General features: G+C 37.1%; 1 protein-coding gene across 8 annotated transcripts in view; it reads right to left on the reverse strand.

The window, feature by feature from the left end:
- The window catches only part of CYRIB (CYFIP related Rac1 interactor B), a 124394-nt gene that overhangs the window by 15765 nt on the left and 87754 nt on the right, over window positions 1–20875 (reverse strand). For 6 of the 8 annotated variants that reach the window (XM_081116391.1, XM_081116390.1, XM_081116389.1 and 3 more), the window contains 3 exons: window positions 14742–14824; window positions 8033–8154; window positions 2996–3101 (listed from right to left, as the gene is read on the reverse strand). In XM_081116391.1, coding sequence (XP_080972517.1) covers window positions 2996–3101; window positions 8033–8154; window positions 14742–14814 — 301 coding nt within the window. In that variant the 5' untranslated portion in view covers window positions 14815–14824. Of the gene's footprint in view, window positions 1–2995; window positions 3102–8032; window positions 8155–14741; window positions 14825–15705; window positions 15789–20875 lie in introns of all 8 variants that reach the window. The other 2 variants (XM_081116396.1, XM_081116395.1) reach the window with 2 other exon arrangements.

Genomic DNA, 20875 nt, shown 5'->3' on the forward strand with positions numbered 1-20875 from the left:
CCACATAGTTATGATTCTTAGGAAAGGCAGATGACAAGGAAGAAATTAATGAGCGACTAAGCCCTAAATTCTGGAAGAAATTAGCTAACAGACTAGTGCAGAAGCCAGTTATATAAGAAGACTGCAAGAAAGAGACTAACTAGGAGAAATAACAAAGATTAGTCTACAAGGCGCAGCATGAAGGGAAACAACTGGATGAGTAGGAAGGGGAGGCCCCTGCAGAAAGATCCCCTTGAGAGACCAGAGCCATTTATTCTCACCAACTGCCATCCATCTACTATCAAAGACCAGGTGTTGAATCCTCAGGAGAGAACCCAAAGAATGTGATCTTTGGGGGATTTAAGACAGCCAAGAGACATGACCACAATTATTGTGGACACTTTGGGACCTTTTGATGGATTTTGGTAAATTTAGCCCAGTGAAAAGGAGTCAACGCAATGGAAAAACTCATTATGACCCCTGGAGGTGGTCCCTATAATAGCCCCTGGAAAGGCAGGGAGAAAGACTGAGGAGAGACAAGGCTGTTTCTCTACTGTCTGGTCACATAACCTCCCTCAGGATGTCTAGACTAGGAAGGCCTCAGACCAACAAAGCAAAAACAGGGTGTGTCCCAGGCCAGCAAGGTTAAGCTCTATCGGCAAAGCTCAGTATCCTCCAAATTAGTTAGCGATCCCTTCCCTGTCTCTCCATAAATATGCAAGCCACAAGGGATCAGGGTCCCTTTTCTGGAATACACCTCATGGTGTATCTGCAGTACTCAGGCCAAGCCACCCTCTCCCCGAGGCTGCAGGATTCTGAAGGACCACAGTCCTTTGATGGTAGCGTGGTGCTCCATGTGCTGTCTGCAGTATTGATCCTCACCTCTGGCGCAACAGTGAGGCAGGAAGAGAAGAGACCAGGGAGGTTTAGTGGACATAAAGCAGAGGACTCAAAGATGGAGGGCCAGACAGGACACTAAAGCTCAGAGAATTTAAGCGATGTAGCCAAAACCACACAGTTTCTCCTAAATACCCAACACATATTTGATATAGCAGATGAGTGTATTCATTAATGCATCACTCACTCACTCGACAAACACTGAGTTCCTATCACATGCAAGCAAGGATATGCATCCTCTAAGCAAGAAAACTGGAAACATTACTAGCCAGGTTATTGGACAAGAGATGAGGGGAAAACCATGAGATCTTAAATGTATACTCTGCCCATAAGAGACCCCCAGAGTACAATGATGACAGTTCGAGGCTTCCCCACGAAAGCTTGGAAACTGACAGCTCTTTGCTACTGTTATTCCCTGTATTACTACGTGCCTCTACTGAAATGGAACACAGCACCCACAGTGGAACACATACCAGGAACCTGATTTAATTCCAGTAGTTAAAATACAAGAAAACACGTAAGCCTGGCTGATTTGGCCTATTTTACAATTATTCTTTTTTTCACTAGCAAATGCTGAGACCAGAATGAGCTTTAGTAGGACCAGAGGACCATCTAAAGCAAGTCAACTATAAATGCAACCAGAAACTGGCAGCACAAAAAAACCCTCTAAATATGAAGGAGTCATGATAGCCCCAAGCCCAGTGGTCTGGGGCTACCAAGCTACAGACTATATAATGCTTGCCTGAAAGGCAAACAGTGTGAAAGAGCTGACTACCATGCTTGGGAAAATAAATTACAATTCTTATTTCTAGTAAGAAAAGGATAATTTATAGAATACTTCTATCTCAACTATCATTTGGTCTTTACATTTAATAGCGTATACTGCATCTAAGGAAAAAAGAGCAATTCTCTCACATTTTTAAAAAACATAGGCTTAAAAAAAAAAGAACTTCAACTTTAAAGCAAAAGTTGCAAACACAAATGGCCAACTAGCTAACATAAAAGAATATGAAAAGCAAGATATAAAAACTAGGAAGCGGTAAGAACTGACTGCAAACTAGGAGGCACATGTCCTAAGTACTGAACAGAGATGGTTTGTCACTCAGCTCCTGCCAACTGACATGCAGATCAGCTGATCAACTGGTGCCTAAGCTACTGATCTTACCAAACAACTAGAGACTTAAAAACAACAAAACACAAATAATTAACAATTTTTAAACCTGGCAACTAATGAGGAATTTTTAAGAACTATAGGACAAACAAATCACACTTCAGGTCTAAAGCTTGTGAGCCCCCAGTTTGACGCCTACCTAATAGTATGGTTTCTTACCAAACTGCATGTATTCACTTAAAGTACATTAACATGTTCATGAGATTCAAAACTCAAAACTATATAAAACGTGTGTCAAGAGCTTCAACTTAAATGTTTCAAATTTTGACACTTCTATACAGCTCCTCCCCTATGTCCACAATTTCACACAGAAAAGTCCTTCCCATGTACATCTTTCAAGTTACATAAGCAGCTCAATGCCTACATCTTATCTCTGCTTCCTTCTCCAAGAAAGGGAATTCCAACTTTGTTTACTCATTGTAGTGAAGGCACAATTCTGATCTCACAATATTTTTTCCCATGCAAGGGAAAAAGCAAATGGTTTTCAACACTTTCTGCTTTAATAACTCCATAGATATTTGGGTACACCATTAGCTTCCTAGTTCTCAATTTGTACAGTTTTAGACCCATGAACTGATCACAATCAGCAATGATGTTAAGAACACCAAAATCTAAATAATCCAGAGCTATAGATTAGTTCCTGCATGTGGGAAAGGGTTTGCTGTACAGCTGGAGAGAACTTCTACCAAGTGGTTTCTCATTCACGCCAGGACCCTTTAGACTGCAATCAAATCAGATATTTCCCTGTGGAAGTTATAATTTGTTGAGGACAATGGTCTAAATAAATACCTAGGTTTACGCTGTAATTCTACAGTCTCACAAGCTTGCTCCACGTATGTAACATATTAATTTAGCAAGGTGAACATAAAATACTCTAAATTACTTCTGGTATTGTTCATAAGTATATTTTTCACTAGCGAAGTCATAATTACAAAACTTTCAACTTACCTAACCTCTGAGAAAATTCATAAAATTTCTTTAATTTGCCTACTAGTGGGACAACAGCACCCCATGCCTTCTCTTGTAACTTCTCATCTGCTGGATGCTGGATGGCCTTCAAAATCCAAAGAAAAAAATAATTAGAGTTCTAAAAATCACAACAGTATTACTTTTACATTAAAATACAGGTTTCAGCAAATGTCAGAAACACTGGTATAATCTACAAAATACAGAATAATGAACCCAGGAATGCTCAGAGTGGGCCTTCTCAAAGCCATGGATACTTTCAACCTACTGTAATACATCTTTAGTTACTCTTGCAATGGATATGGATATAATGCATGACATGAGATATGCTTGTTATATATATTATGCCACGGTACCTTTCAGAGCCACAAAAAGCAACCATTTTACATTGTTTTGCATGTCACAGACAGGCTTTCTTACCAGTTCCCTGTCAAAGAATTATTTTAGTCGAATAGAAAGAAACCAAAAAGTTAGGCTATAGCTGAAATAAGATGCCAACTGTGGAACAGGGTATGAAACTTTCAATAATTTTACTTCCAGGGTCCAAACTAGCTTTAAGAGACCTACCAAACACTTAAGAGCCCAAATCAACCTGAAAGATGGGATTCATAAACTGTCATACTTATTTCCTATAACTAAAATATTATTCTGGAATCCAAGTTTTCTCAGGGTTTCCTCAAGGTAATCTGATAGGGGAGAAAATCACCCACAATCTGGAAAACCTAATATAATGTGGATGTGCCTCTTTCTATGCCGGTCTTTCCAACCACTAGGCAATCTTTTGTGCATATACAGGGCTCTTCCCAAAGAAATGTATTTTCTTACTTTCATCTTCCTTTTGCTTATAGATGCTTTTCTTAATCCTTTAAGGAACTTGTGTCTTTTTCAACAACCTGGTTTGCTTTCTCTGGCATATTCAAAGAAACTAAACACACCATCTGAAAGCTGAAACTTATAACAAAGGCTGGCTGCGGGGGCTGCTCATAAACATTATCAGGAGATACTGACATGTTATATTTTCCCAAGGCGCTAGCACTCTACCTCCATCTACACAAAACCAAAAAATAAGAATGCAAACGAAAAATGAAACCAGATAAATTTAGAAGGTCCTCTGAATAAATTAGCTACAAACTAAATAAATGGGCTATATATTGTTTAAGGAATTTGCTTTATAAGTTTGCCTACTATATTCAAATTTTCTTGATTTTTATATAAAATTTTTAAATGATGCATAAACACAATAGGAGGCTAAAGTAAATCCCATTTATGTGAATGGGATTTCACATAAATCTTAAAAACATTTTAAAAACACTTTAATGTTAAAAAAATCTGACATTACAACAGGTAACAATCTTTATTTCACATCATAGTAATATGAATATTTTAAGGGAACTGTGACATTATCCTGCTGTATATGAAAGTCCTCTTAGCCTCCAGCCCAGTTCAGCAATGTTTCATAGCAAGTAGTAAAAATTTACTTTATTATTCAGGAAATGAGCAGATAAAAATTGTAAATTTGTTATCTTCTGTTGAGAAGCCTATCCAACTTTTCTTTCAAGGATCTCAAATGCTCCAGCAAACGTCACCCATTGTCATAACTGAGTACAGTTAACTGTTTTCTTCCCTTGCCTGGATTTAGAACCGAAGACAATGGCTGCTCTTTTATGACATTTCATGGTTCTCCTTATAATTCTGATTCCTTCTCCTCTCACATCAGTTTTATTGCTGTCACATAGTATTTTTGGTACTGTACCAATCATAGCCCAACATGCAAAAGGGTGCTTAGTCAATGTCAATGTGAGGGCATCAAGGAGCAGGTATCTCAACTCTCATTTTCAAAAATATTGAAACTGTTAACAGATACATCAATACATTAGTGGAAAGTTCTTATTTCCATCTCTAGTGGTTTATCCTAGAGAATACGCTTTGTTTATTTAATAGATTCTATCTAAAATCAAATTTTACTCTATTTGGAGTTCTAATAAAATGCTATTTATACAAAAACATATGTAATTCCATATCAACACGGTAATAACGGTAAACTCTTAGTGTGTTCTGTTTGTCGGATACTAGGCTGTGCTGTTTCCATGAATTACCTAATTTTATCCTCAAAACAACTCCATGAACTGATCCCACAGCTTTGTTACCATGAACACAGTGGCCATAAAAGTTGTCACATTTATCTTCCTCCTGAATTAGTCTTTTGGATCATGTTTTCTAAAGTGTAAGATTCTGGTGCAAGAGTACAAATAATTTTATAGATCTATTTTACACACTGCCAAATGACCTCCAAAAAGACAACCATTTTACAGTACCACTTGCATTAAGACTACCTGTTGTTTTCATAAACTAACCAATACTGAGCTTTTATCAATTCATAATATTTAATAAAACTTGACAGTGATGTGCACTTATTAGTGACGCTGAACATTTTCTCTAGTGTCCGTGCTTCTTTCCAGGTGAAAGCTGCTACATCTATGAAGACTTCCTACTGATCTGTGACAGTTATGGTGGTTGTATCTGTTCCTTGTATATTTGGTATACAGTCAGCTTTTATTTGTACCTCCCTTTGTTAGTTTAAATTGCTTTCTTACTATTTGGAAATCTTTTCTGCTTATATAGTTAAACCCAAACATCAACGTATATTTCTCAGTGAAAATTTCTTCAACTACTTAAACAGTTACACATTTATCCCCCATCTACAGGCCACCTGAATGCATTTTTTAAAGAGTTTTCTAGCTTACATATTTTATATGTATTTTATCTACCTATTTCTCTGCCCTTAATTCCTTTATCCAACAGTTTAATCATGGTGCCCTTATAAGTCTCAAAGCCTGAACAGATGAATCTCTTATCATTGATTTTTATCCCCCCTGATATTTTAGTGTTCTTCAGTATTATTCTTCAATATAAACTCTTTTTTAAAACTGAACATTTATTTACTTTCCCTCATGCCCAACCATGGAACACTGAGAGTGAACGCCTCAGGAAAGCACAGCACTATTGAGTGACTAGGGTATCCTATGGGAACTTCAATCCTGGGTCATAGCGCAGAGAGCTCTCGGCTTAACAGCCCCACAAGCCCTCTCTGAAATGACCTACATATAAACTTTTCTATTATTTTACTCTCTTCTAGAAGGCTACAACTGAATCTTAATGTGCATTCAATTATGTCAACATAAAGACTTTGGGGAAAGCACAGAAGCAGAGAAACCCTTCTACTGGGGAAGTTTTTTAAAAATCCTAAGAATTCTCCCTTAAAAAAAAAAAAAATCACAAAGATAATGGCATTTTTTCTTTATTGTTTATGAAGACAACTGTAACTAGTTGATAAGAAGTCAATTATAAAACAAACTTTAAAGAAGTCTAATAATATAACACTGATGAACAATTTAAAATACATTACAGCACTAATAATCAACAGGGAGAGACCATTAAACAGTTTTAGAACTATTTGTGAATTGGTGTGACCTGCAGGGAAAGAGTAACTTATCAATTAGTAAATTAGCTTCCTGCTTAACCATTTCAATCTAGAGACCTTGAATTTCACAGAAATGGTTACATTCCTTCATTGACTGAAATCTTAAGGTTTTATTGAAGCTAATGATAGTGGAGAGATTAGTCTAAACTCTTGTATTTATTTCTTCAACAGCTACTAATTGCTTACGAAGCACTGTGCTGGGCACTGACAACCCAAGAATAAGAAACCAGGTTTACCCTCCTCAAGCTGGAGGTACAGTGATGGACAGAAAAACATTAAAAAAAATCAATGTTTTTTTAAAAAAGTGATGGTTACCATAAAAGGAACATGTGCAAAGTGCTAGGGCAAAGAAGGAAGAGGAGGCAGAGGACACCGGGTCTAAAGGAAGGACAGGAACTGGACAGGAGAAGGAAAGGCGCGTGCTCCAGACAAAGCAAAGGCAAGGGGGTGCATGTGTGTGAGACATCCAGGAACAAGCCGTGAGGGCACGAGGTAAAGAGTGGAGTTTGCACTATCTATGATTTCCCTCAGTCAATGATGTCACCAGCTGCTAATCTAAATTAGAAACCATGCAATCCTTTAACTCTCTCCCCTACTTTATATTAAACACCCAGCCAGTCACCAACACCTGTGGCCCCTGAGCCCAAAACATTTCTTGCAATGTCACCTTCTGGTGCCTGCACTTAATTCTGCCTTCACTGGTACTCCAAACGCCACTGGAGGAAGCCCGCTGGATGTGAAGTGTAAACCCAACAGACTGATCCCTGATAGCCTGTGCACTATTAGCTACAAAGGGTTGGGGGGAAATGAAGAAACAAAATGCAGGCCATGCCTTCAAGAAACGTGGCAATGAGAAAAAGAGGCTAAGAGATTTCTTTGGGTAGTACAGGAGAGCCGGGTATGTGTTTATGCTGAGGAGAAAGTCGGCAAAAGAGAAAACACAGATATAATAAAGAGAAGAAAGAACTAAAGTCCCAGAGGAGCATGGAGAGAAATGGTAGAGAACACAGTCTTGGTAAGAAGTAGAGAGACTAAGCTTCTTTGGAAAAACAGAAGAAGTGGAAAAAGAGATGAATGGAAAGAAACCTGGATAAGGTCAGAGGTTTGGAGAAGAAAGTTGAGGGAGACCACGCTGAACATTAGCTCTGTGGGGTAAAGTCATCAGACAGAGCTGGGAAGTCCAGACCACAAGGATGTTTCGGCATTTCCCTGAGAAACTCAAGAGAAGCAGGAAAAATAGACTGACAGAACAAAAAGCCAAAGAAAGTCACGTTCTCTCCTCCCCTCCACAGAAGTACCAATAGTCCCCATGGATATAGTAAATTTCAGGTGTGAGAGCAACCAATGAAATAAAATTGTCTTTAATATACATAAATTACGTTTTGCAGAGCACTGTTTTCCTTCTATTTTGCAGCTACCTTTGAAATAATACACATGATCTTCCTTTAAATATACTACTTAATATGCAACAAAGAATTCTAGAGTATGGAAAACAGCAGAGGTTAAAAGAGGGACACAGGAGCTCCCAGTTGCTTTACCTCTCGGATTTCATGGCCGGCTCCTCTATATGACTGCAAGTCCTCCAAGATGCCTTCTGCATCCTTCAGTACTACATTCACCTGATTATAAATCTCCTTCTCAGACTCTGTGGGCTGGGCATCTAAATGGCAGGGAAGCACAAGAAAAGTCACAGTCACATGAATTTTTAGTACACATGTAACTCTAAGCAATCCAAATGTCTAAAGATGACTGACACTTCATTAGTGTTAACTTTGCACTTCTTGAAAAAGATTGATAATTTTTCCACAGTTCTACACTTGACTAACTAGCCTCAAGTTTATAAATATCACAAAGAAGCAAGGGAACACCAAACATTACTATTTAGTTTAGTTACAAATCATGACTTGGTATACTGAGTGAACTTGAGAACTATAATTCAAAATTTAAATTGTGGTAGCATGAAGAACGCATTTCTCATTCTGTTCATCACTATCAGTAATGACTGTAAGTTCACGAGTACCGATCTGCTTTATGCAACAGGGGTGAAATGCCTGAAGTACCCTGCTAATCTATGTTTAAGACTGAAACGACTTTACTCTCCTGTAAAGTTCATTTTATTGACTGAATTGTGGTAAGAAGCTGTTTTAAAAGAATACTTTTTAGATGCTGCCCTTTTCTAGGGACCACTTTGAATTCTGCACCAATGTTCTTCTCTGCTGATGAACACACCGCCAGTCAGGATTCCTGCACAGAGGAGCTCAAATTATGAAACTGCTCCAGAACTATTGGGCCACTGAAAACTAGACACTTTAGCTACAATATTATCCCTAACATTTTTAAATGCCAAAGCAAGAACTGCATTCAAACATCCTTGAGGTTAAGTGAGAAAGAAACGAGGAAAAAGTATAGTTACAGAAAGCATGCTGAGGGACACAAACATATGGGTATTCCCACCACCTGCAGTATTAGCCACAGAACACATGTGAATGTGACTAAATCTAGACTTCTCTCTGCTAGACTCCAGGTAACAGAAATTCTGTTTTTAATATCATGGTCATCTGTTTTTCTAAGGATAAAGCTTTTTTATTTAATACATTTCTTGGGGGGGGGGAGGGCACTCTGAAGAAACAGTTTTTCTTGAATCTTTCCAACTAGGCCACGGGACTACACATAAGGCATAAAGCACTTAAAATGATAAGCACTCTAATTACCATAATGTTTTAGAGAGGAACTGTGTTGGCAGAGTTTCTCCCTGCTAACTAATGTTTTCCCTAATGAGGGTAGGGGAGTGGACCAAATTTGTAATAGGAGTTAAGAACATTTCTGATCTCTTTGTTTACCAATCACATAAAACTAGTAAAACTAGTGCTTAAGAGTTTTCTGTAGACACCCCACCTTCCACAAATAAACAATAATCTATTTATTCCTTTCCTTAGAAAATTTAAGGAAACTTAGTTCACAGATGAACCTAGGACTCCGGGTGCCTAAATATTCTAACTTTATTTTGCACTTGGAGCAAGTCATAATTCAGTTCCATCTATTAAACCTGCCAACTGGTCAAAAACTTACCACATATTTTTTTAAATCAACAATTACAGTACCAAATTTTAATTTCAACATACTTAAGACAGCACTACAGAAACAGTAACAAAGTAACATTTACATGCAAAGCCAACTTAAGAATCTGCGTTATCATATCTGTTCCCTTATTTTTCAAATTTCTTTTCATAAATCATGCATTTTTTTGGAATGAAAATAGTATGACAAAATAATTACAGAAGAGAAGCCAATTAAAACGGCTATGTCCCAAGTTATACAAGTATGAATTACTAAGAGCAAATACTGATATTGTAGCTAAATGACATTTTAAAAGTCAGAGTTCGTCATTTAGCAGTAATATCCTTTCACATTTAGTCAGACCACATTCTCCAAAAATAGTTAGACACACACTTTTAAAAAGGACACCTCATAATTTTTATACTTACACCAGGTGCAGTAGAGAAAATACTCTTTACATGCAAAAACAGCAGTTTTATACTTGTTCATGTGGATTATGAAACTATAGACATAAACATCAATAGTAGACACATAGTTTAAGTTCATGAAGAGAGAATTCATGACAAAGGACAATATAGATCAAAAGGTATTCATAAAGTTTGCAAATACTAACTATGTATTTTTGGTGTGGTGACTAGTTGTTAAAAGAAAAATGTGACACTGAGACTTACAGACAAAGAAACATTATCAAGTAGATTTAAATAGACCTTGGGAGTGTTTAATAATTATAAAGATTTAGTAAATACCAAGAAGCTTAAAAACAAAGGAGAAGCTTTGTGTCGCCCCCCCGCCCAAGGGTGGGAAAGCACCCAGCACCACACTAACTGAACATTGTTAGACTGTCACAGGAGAGTTACATTGATAATTTTGAAAGCTGCTGAAGACTGCTGTGGAAATGAAGACAAACAGAAAAGAGCAGACAGGTAAGCACTACTTTACTGAGAGCAAGTCATGCAAAAGGGTGAGATACTAGGAAGAAGAAGAGACTACATAAAAGAAAGCTTTTTTTTCAAAAATGGTATCATATAATGCACCCAAGACTTGTCACTTTGATTTTTCCAAGCAAAGGATAAAAAATTGTATTAGTTGAAGAAAAAACCTGCTGCTTAGCCATCTAACAAAAGGATATTCATTTGATTGCAAAAGAATGTATGTTACTGAGAGGAGGCACAGCGCTAACTCATCAAGCTTATTTAAAAGCCATTCCAGGGAAATTACTACAGCATGTTTCAGTTGCTCCTATTGTTTGAAGGTGAAATGAAGTATTTTAATAATTTCACACCACTTTCCTATAAAAGAGTCACTGAAAATAATTGTTAAAATTGAAGTTGTTATGGTACAAAAGGAGGCAAAGATCAGCTACAAAAGAAAAAAAGAAAAAGCAAATCACATAAAAATCATAATTGTGATAAGGGGTCTATCTGCTTTAATTTTTATTCATTCACTCATTCACTCAATAAATATTTATACTCTATCTCCATAACTTTCATCAAGGCAGGGGCCTCAGTGTTCAGGAAAACCACTGAATGGTGTGCAAACTCAGTACCTAGCAGATTTTCTATGATAAATGTCTGCTGTGTGAATGAGAAGGTGTAGAGACGGTAGATATAAACAGGCCTCCAGCACGAGTTAAAGGACACCATTCTGCATTTTCAACTTTGAACAAATAAAATCCTACGTCATTTTAGAAAAAATACACAGGAAAATACCACCAGAATAAAAATATTTCAACGTACAGGGCAAAAGCAATAGAAAATATACAAGAGGCAAAATGGAAAATAAAGTTAGACTAAAAAAGTAGGTATCAGTATTTTTAAAAGATGGGGGGAGACAGATAACACAACATACACAAGAATTAGAGGAAATGTATGACTAAATGGAAGGACACTAAAACAAAGAATCAGAGAAAGTAAGATTGTATTTCTCATTTACAAATATCCACCTATATTTATTCTCCTACTTTGGTCTAACTGAAAATAAGTAAATCAAGTTTAACAAACATGAAACTTCTATCATTTACAAAGCACTATGCTAAGGTTGGGAAGGGACATAAAAATAAATAAAAGTCCCTCTTCTAAAAACCACAATTTAGTGAATATACACAGAAACGGGCGAAAGTAGATTTACAGTTGTAATACAAATAAAGTATAATAATTAGTAAGAGTACAAGAATAAACTGTTCCGTGCACTCACAACTGTAAACCTACGCTTGCCCACTCTGTATACTAGTTATTCAGGCGAATGATTTGTCATTTGAATGAGCAATAACTTAACAGTATCATTATAAAATAAATTCCAAGAACTAGAAGAGGGTATACAGGCCCCAATTCAGTGTTTTTAATATATGTTATCATTAGCTTAAGTGCTGCCAAATTTTATGAGGCTAATCTGAGTTTATATGCTAACTGAACCATTACTTTAAAAATAAAACCTTATCATATAGGTGTAACTTGTTTTAAGAAAGAGACCCTCTTTCTAGCACCTCAACAGATAGCAGTATGTTTCAATGAACAGATTGTCATCTCATGCCTTAAGGCCTTTGCACATATTCCTTCCACAATGTCCTTCACTAAATTTGTCTGAAACATTCTAATACACCCTCCACAACCCAACTCAAATGTGACCATCAGAAGGTCTACCATGACGCCCAATCTGCGCCCTGCCAGGTAAAGTTAATCCCTTCCTGATCTGCAGCTGGAATGTAAATTACGTAAAAAATATTATTGTCTTTTTAACGACCCCACTAAACTGAGACCTCCCCAAAGGGGGAGTGGTATCTCAGTCACCTCTGCACCCCCAGTGCCTGCCGTGGGCACGCAGAAGGCAGGCTCTGACATACATCCAGCTGAAGTGGAAACCAGCACGTGGGGGCATGAGGTGAAGTGAAAGGAGGAATAACTTACCATAAAGACAGAGCCTCTATTTTGTAAACTACAGGACTCCACTAAATCCTGTCTCAAATGTACTAGAACTAAATATTTTATTTAATAAAAGAAGTGGCTTTATTCTCTGTAATCGTAAGGAGCTGGCACATCAAATATGTTGACGACTTTGAGTCTGGTATAAACAGTTTAAAAGAAGACCCACCTGATGGGCTAAGATCACTCTAATGGCCAAATCATAAGGTAAACTTTTACACAAAAAAGTTTTGTTTTTACCAAAAATGTTTTTAACAAACAAAAACAAACACAAATGAATGAGAGATAAAACTGATTAAGTTAGAATCAAAAGAAAATATATTTAAAAATCTAAATAAGAAATAACAGGCAAACTCTGGCCTAGTATACAGAATGTTTCACTAAATTTCATTTATTGTATGCCAGTAAGTGTCAAGCCAAAAATTCTACATTGACTGATATAGGCAACAAATATTCTTTAATTTATAGCTGCCTTTAAGAAGTTAACACTTTATATGTAGTTCTTCATTCCTGGGAATTGTTTTTGTTAGCAATTCTGACCTTTTCCTGTCACTACATTAGCGATTTAAATTTTAAGGATAATCACCCAAACCTATCCCAGATGAGAAAACCAAGACCAAATAATATTTTAAACACTGCAGTAAACTCATGCTCCTCACTGGACCACAACATAAAGCTGGATTTATAAAAAGATCAAGTGCCAAGTCTTGAACAAGATCTTGACTGTATCAGAGCCAAGATTCTGCAAATGTAAGGAATTTGAGACAGAGTAAAAAAGAGACAGAATAGCAGGAAAATACAAGACCAAGTCTGAAACAGATGCAAATAAACTAAAATACAGCTTTAATGTAAGTTGCCTCATCTGAAAGAATAATCTTCAAGTCAGCAATCTGCTCAACATCCCCAAGCTGATTAAAATTCATGCTAAACATGCACTTAAAACAGTCTTGTTAAATTGTTGAGAAGGGTCAAGAAAACCAATATTTCCTTAACTACATGTTCCCCTAAAAACCCAACATTTGTATGGTCCTGATATTGACATTACTACTCTTTGCTAGCCTGCATACACTACCCAAACTATTAACAGAACACTGACAGGAATATAATAAAAGTAGAAAAAATATCAGAGACCACAAATTATTCCATAAAATGGAGACAAGCCATAAATTGTGTTCATAGGAACTGTCCTGGTTTAAAGAAAAAAAATATAAAAATTATTCATAAAGTAGAATGAGTTGCATAATATCACATAAACTAAACTGAGGTAGATAAAAAATGCAATGACTCTGGGTATTTATTTTAAGGGATTTGTTTATTTTGTTTTTAAAACCAGAAAAGGTCTTAAATTTTATGTATTTAAAAATCTGTTCAAATGTTTTAACCTTAGGGGATAATGTAAGAGATCACATGATTTACAATCTAAAGGTGCTCTCTTCACCCTTTCCTAACAATTTCCTAATGATCAGTTAAAATTAAAATACCAACTTAATATCATTGTTCTCGATTTGACAACCAGACAAGCTAAACCTATACAGACAGACAGCCAAAAAAGCAAAAGCTTTCCACATGCATGGGGTCAAGGACACTTACCTGCCACCCTTAGACCATATTACAACAGGTCATGCAACATAAAACAAGCAGAGGGCAGATCACTCAAAGGTCTGTGAACCCATTATTTTCTTTTCATTTAGAGTTAGAAAAAAATTAACTCCTGAAGTAAATACATTTAATGAGTTTCTTAACTTTTCAAATTAATTATGTGCAAAGATTAAATAACTAAGGTTCACACTTACCTTTTAATATTATGCCCAAATTACTGAGCTTTGAACGGCCTTCGAGAACAGATTTGTTTTAAAATACTTCAATAGGTACATAGAGTTAATATTTAATTTTTCTCAAATGCAGTAATTTCCCCTAAATATTGCTTCTATTAAGAAATCTTGAACTAGCATTTTTCCTTTCCACCAAAATTTTTTCATAGAAATGTTTTCATTAGAGAATCTCATGTTTTCATTAGAGATCTCAAATTGTAAAATAATATCCAACTACAAGATATGAATCTTATAAAAATTCAAATACAAGCATTTTACCACAATTTTTCTATAAAATATGATTTCCAGTTCTAGAAGGCACCAGAAATTTTACTCAAACAATTCATAGCTCAGTCATGCAAAGCAGTTAAAAAGATGGCAAAGTGGAAACATTCATTTAGTGCAAGACAAACGCAGTCTACTGCAGGCAAAGAGAAATAGATATAAAATCATCTTCTCACTTTCAAAATCAAGGAAAAAATTTGGCCCCTGCTCAAGGTCTGTGCATGTCAAAACTTTAAGAAGATTCCCCATGTTAAGGTACCTGTCAAGACAAGAATGAGAAAAGAGAGAATATCCCTTTATAAAAGAACATCTGAAATGGATTTTTTTGTTTAAAAGCAACAGGGAAAATGTTCATTAGGCCATGAATTCATCCTTCAGGTTACCCAGACTGTGCTCTGGCAGACAGCAAACCAGGTTCTCAACGTGTTGATGTGTAGGACCTAGAGGTGAAATGGGGTTTTCCTGTACACAATGGCACAACTGTTGCTCTAATTCTCAAAATTCTCCCAAGACAAGTTTCATTAATGGCCTTATAATGAAAAATTCTTTAAGTATTCCAATAGTGCTAGTATTCTGAAAAAGAAATTTCTGATCAAGAATTATTCACATGTAATCTTGTTTAAAAATTGCACTTGAACAACAATTTCAAAGCCAAATATCAGAGTTTTGGCTCACCTTTGCATTTCATCTTAAAATAATAGAATAGTAAACTTACTTCCTGTATGCCATGAAATAAAGTGGATATTTCTAACCAAATTTGGATTAGTAATTTGTGGAGGTTATTTAAGTACTGATTCTGGACATGCAGCACACTCCTGATTTTTCATAAAGCCATTGCAGGATTGTAAGCGCAGTCACCACGGCATACTATTAGAATGTTCATCATAAGGCTACTTGCTTCATGGACTAATGAAAAGACAGCACTGGCTACAGACTCAACATGATTTTAGCAAATGAAAAACTAAAGAATTATACATATGATGGTGATGTTTGCCTACGAATTAAGAAAAAAATCATGCAAGCTCTGATTCCCCATATTTTATTAACATATATTCTGGCTGGCCTTCACTGCGGTGTGAGTATAATTAATCTTTCATCTTTACCATTATGCACCAGCTGTGAAGGGCTAAGGAGACTTACTTTCAAAGTCCAAGAAAAAATGTGCTGCATTGTGGTCTATGTCCCTGGTTAGCACCTTAATGAGATTACCCATGCCAGCAAACCTAAAAATAAAAATGGCAACATCATTTAGTTCCAGTAAAAAAGTTTAAGCAGAGGCCTGGGACTCGGCAAAGGCTGGCTTGCTCGTAATTACCAACAGGTGCAGGTCTATGTGCTCCTGGGCATTGAAAATGTGGAACAAAAGCACAGTTGCCTCTGAGTTTATAGCTCTTGACCCTCTTTTCCACATATCAAAAAAGTTACATAAAACAAGAATGGAAAAAGATTAGATTGTTACATACAACTTGCAATATTTACATTTGATTAGTCTATGCTAGTGTTACTCCTTTAAAACATTTGAGGCATATATTCGCAGTTTAAATTAACGTCAAAATAGATTTCTCAAGTAAGTAAAACTGAGGCCATATTTTTAAACAACAGGGATATTTTTCTTCTGTAGATCAAAACCTATTGGGAATACAAGGAAGACAGTATTCAAACCACATTTAACCATTAAAGACTGAAGGGAGTTATCAATTAATGACCCATTTACAATTTTTACCACACATAAACCAATATTTCTTACATCTTCTATACTCCAAAGATTAGTCAAGCATTTTATTATTTAACTCAGACTGATTATTCAACAGTATTAACTATATACAATCATACAAAGTATGTAACTTAAACTTTAACACAGCAAACCAACAGGAAGGGAGCCAGCAATTATAACTTTGTACGTTCACAGAGGAAAAACAGTAAAAATAAGGTATGGTATAAATCTTGCCCATGAATTTGCCATGACTCTGTGAAGATGGACATGGAGGGCAAGTGTCAACAACATCAGGAAGCCAGGTTTAAACCTGGAAGTTGCAGTAACTACAGGGAAGTCAGACTATGGTGTCACAGACACCCTCCCCTCCCCCATTCTCAATACTTTTTCTCCAAATATGGAGTTGCTGGCAAATACAAATGAAACATAAAAGTAACATTATTTATTATCAATGAAAGGATACATCTTATTACTCATCCCCACAAGAAGTTTGAAAAGAGTTAGCACTTCTAGGCACCTGTGCTGGTCCCCCCTCCCTCTACCTTCTCCCTGGACAATGGCCTAACTCTCTAACTTGAAACTCCACAAAGAGGAAATAAAAGTACATGTATGAGTTATTGGCTGGACTAACACACACATTTCTTAGTAATGTTAAAAGCAGTCCGATTTACTCACAAATATGGTAAATAATGAAGGGTCCCCTCTCTTTCGAAACAATATTCTCCCAGTGGGAGAGGTAGGATTTTTATATCAAAATCCCTATTACACAGAAGTTCAGTGTAAAGATTTTGTACAATGTTTTATACAAATGGAATTAGCTGAGCTGGGACCTAAGAGGGAACTATTTCATCTTAATTCTCTTATACACTATAAAAAGTTTAATAATATCAACCTTTTATAGTAAGAAAAATATAAACATTGTTCCAAAATAATCACATCGAAACAATTACTCAAACTGGTTACTAAACTTATTCAATAAATTTTAAGAACCATTTAGAAATAAGACTATTTCACAGCTTTAATTTTTTAAAGTTTTCAAATATGTACAGAATATCTGCTTCCAAACACATAAATTCTCTCACTAGCAAGAACTGAGACCAACTATACAAAGGGTTACCCTTGTGTATCAAAGTGTCCGCTATAAATGAAAAGAGAACAGGAGAAAGGCCTGTGCCGGTCTCCAAGGGAAAGAGGCAGCATACCATTCGGTGTCAGTTCAGTCTATGGAATCAAACCAGAATTTCAACTTAGCTTACTAGGTGCTTGACCTTGTGAAGGCTAGTTAATCTCTCTGGGACTCATCTTCTTCATCAATAAAATACACCAATAAAATCATCACAGTCACTATCTTAAAGGGTTAATGAGAGTCCAATGGGATTGAGCACTGATTTAGCACAGTATGTGGCACACAGAAAGCATTTAATAAATGTCGGCTGTCACCATCATTATAAGCCAAAAGTCACAAAATAACTTCTAAGAAACAATAATGGCTCTATTTCTTTGAATACAAACCAGTTTTCAGTTTATTGATCAACTTCAATGTTATGAATCAGAGTAAATCACAGAGTCCATTTTTAGCCCATTTTTGTCAAGAGCATTGCTGAAATGCTGTCCTAAAATTAGTCCTGTGAGACCATCAACAGGTATAGTAGGGAGGCAGAAGGGAGAGGTTACTTTCCTTACCTTTTCACTTGTAAGCACACAGGTGATATCAGGGAAATACTGAAACTAGCCAAGTTCATCTGCTCTACTTTCCTACTTCTGCAAGCATCTTTCACTATTTAGTCCTTTCAAGGTGTCCTAGCCTAAGGTGACCCCACACCCTCACCTGGCTTTATACTTGGTCCTGACCTATTCACTCTCCACAAGTACTCAGAGATTTAGCATTTCTTACCTTTTCAATCCAAAGGCACTCTTCGTTTGAAATGGCCCAGTGTATCTAGCACAGTTTCTCAACCTTAGCACTATTAAAACTGGGGGCTGTGTAAGTCTTGTTAAGGGGAGCCCGTCTCACACTGTAGGGCTGGTGGCAGCATCCTGGGCCTGCAGACACTAGAGGCCAGTAGTAAGTCATCACACAGGTTATGACAACTGAAAATGACTCCAGATATTGCCAAATGCCCCCTAGGGGCAAAGTCATCCCTGGTTGGGAACCACTGATAAAGCACAACAGCGGCCCATGCAGAAGTACCTCTGCCCACAGCACACAGGGAAGATGCTGTGCAGGCAACCCATATCGTGCGTGTCTCTGAACAAATGCTCATGGAACCCTCCAAAAGCCTGAAAGAAGTTCATTATGTTATCAGTTGTCCTATCCTTTTTTATAAGGATGAACAAAAAAATTAAAACCATATCCCTGTCTTGCATTGTTTAACTCTTCAGCCAAAAACAAAACAAAACCTTCCGTCCCCTCAGCGTGACTGATTTCAATGAATACAATATAGTGGCTAATAACCGTCAGTTCTGGTAGGTACCAGATTGCCTGGGTTCAAACCCTAGCTCTGCCACTTCCCAGCTGTGACTTTAGTCAAGATCCCTGACTTCTCCATGCCTCAGTTTTCTCATCCATAAAATGTACATAATAATACACATCCACTGTAGAGGGTTCATAAACTCATAAATGGGTTAATGGAGGACAGCATTTAGTCCCATGCCTGGTGACCTATTTGCTGCTATTGCAGGGCAGCTGTAGAGTCTGACTGACCAAAGGATCTGTTCCCAGTAGCAGAACCTTCGGAATGTGAGGCTCCAGAGGGCGTGGCAGCCTTATTTCCTGCCAAAGAGAAGCCAGCCTGTAACAAAAGGACTCCGACTCTCAGCGGAGAGTCACAGAAAGTGTCTTAAAGTCATTAGTTTCTTATTCCATTTGTTCCCAAGTTCCAGCTTCCATTTCTCTCAGTTTAGCTGCTACGTTTTCGTCTGGTTTTTAAGGCACCCTAGTTTCTTTCAACCAATTTCCCCTTTACCTATTTAGCTGGGCTGGGTTTTGGTCATCTGCATCTAAGAGAGTTCTGACTAATAAGACTTCTGAGTTTCAGATGAATAAATAAATCTGATACAAAGGATAACAATATATAAAAGATCTTTCAGATTATATACAACTTGGTCTAAGATACTACTGATTTATTCTAGAGGCACTATTTCAAAGTAAATGACAAATATAATAGAACAGTAACTGTAAGTCTTACAAACAGAATTTAGGAGGAAAAAGCTAAAGAATTTTCTTTCAGATTGCTTTTTATTGTAATCCTAGGATTCAAACAAAATATTACAAATATTTACTAAGTAAGCTAAGAAGAAATTTAATACACAGAAACCAAATATAGTTTACTTCAAGTGTTTGTGATATTCCTGGTGGACCTTTGTGGCAATGAGCTCCTGTGTTACATGTTTGTTTCAAAGTTGGCGACTTATCTGGAAAGGAACATGCTCTTCCTGGCCGGTAGTCTGTGGAATGTATTTCTGAGCTCACAAAAGGCACTTAATAACTACATTAAACCATTTTCCCACAAAACACTTGAAGTTTCCTTAATTAAAACAGAAGCCAAAAGAAACACATCTATACACTGCAGTTGATATACTATTTCTCTATTTCTTCTCTCTTTCTAGAAAATTCCTACAAGATGCTGTTACTTCACTTTTTTTTTTTTAATCTTCATCCGAGGATATATTTCTATTGATTTTTTTTTTTTTAGAGAGAGGAAAGGAGAGAAAGAGAAACATCAATGCGAGAGAGAAACATGGTTTGGGTGCCTCCAGGTACGTATGGGATGATGCTCCAACCAACTGAGCCGGCCAAGGCACTTCACTTACTTCTTTTTTTATCCTCACCTGAGAATATTTTTTCCATTGCTTTTCAGAGAGTGGAAGGGAGAGAGACACATGTGGGGGCTGCCTCCCACACATGCCCCCAACCTAGGCCTGGGATGGAGCCTACAACCGAGATACGTGCCCTTGGCCGGAATCAAACCCAGGACCCTTCAGTCCTCAGACTGATGCTCTAATCACTGAGCCAAACTGGCCAGGGCTCCATTTACTCTTTTAAGCTCAAGGGCTTTACAGTGCTATCTCCTCTGCCTGGAATGCTAGTCCCAAGGATATTCCCATGGCTGGCTTCTCTCCATCCTTCAGGCCTCATTTCAAATGCTCCTCTTCAGAGAGGCTTCTCTCTGCCAACCTTATCCATGGCAGTTGCACCCTGGCTCCATCGTCCTCTACCACATCCCCAAACTTATTGCTTCAGTATCCCTAACACAATCTGAATCACTGTATTTGTCTGGTGTCAGCTTTCTTCAGTCTAGTTTATGAACTTAATAAATATTTCCGAGTGGGGGATGAGAAGGAAGAAAAACTCATCGACGCACTGACCAGCTTCGCTATAAATTGGGGTTTCTTAAACCTGGCACTATTAACATTTGAACCACACAGCTCTTCTTTTGTGGGGCCTGTCCTGTGCACTGTAAGATGTTTAGCAGCATCCCAGACTTCTACCCACTAGACACCTGGTATCACCCCAGCACCAGCAGGACAACCAAAAACATTTCCAGATATTGCCAAATATCCTGTAGGGGGCAAAACTGCACCCCGCCTAAGAAT

The sequence above is a fragment of the Miniopterus schreibersii genome, assembly GCF_964146895.1.
Source record: "Miniopterus schreibersii genome assembly, chromosome: 17".
Lineage (NCBI taxonomy): Eukaryota > Metazoa > Chordata > Mammalia > Chiroptera > Miniopteridae > Miniopterus > Miniopterus schreibersii.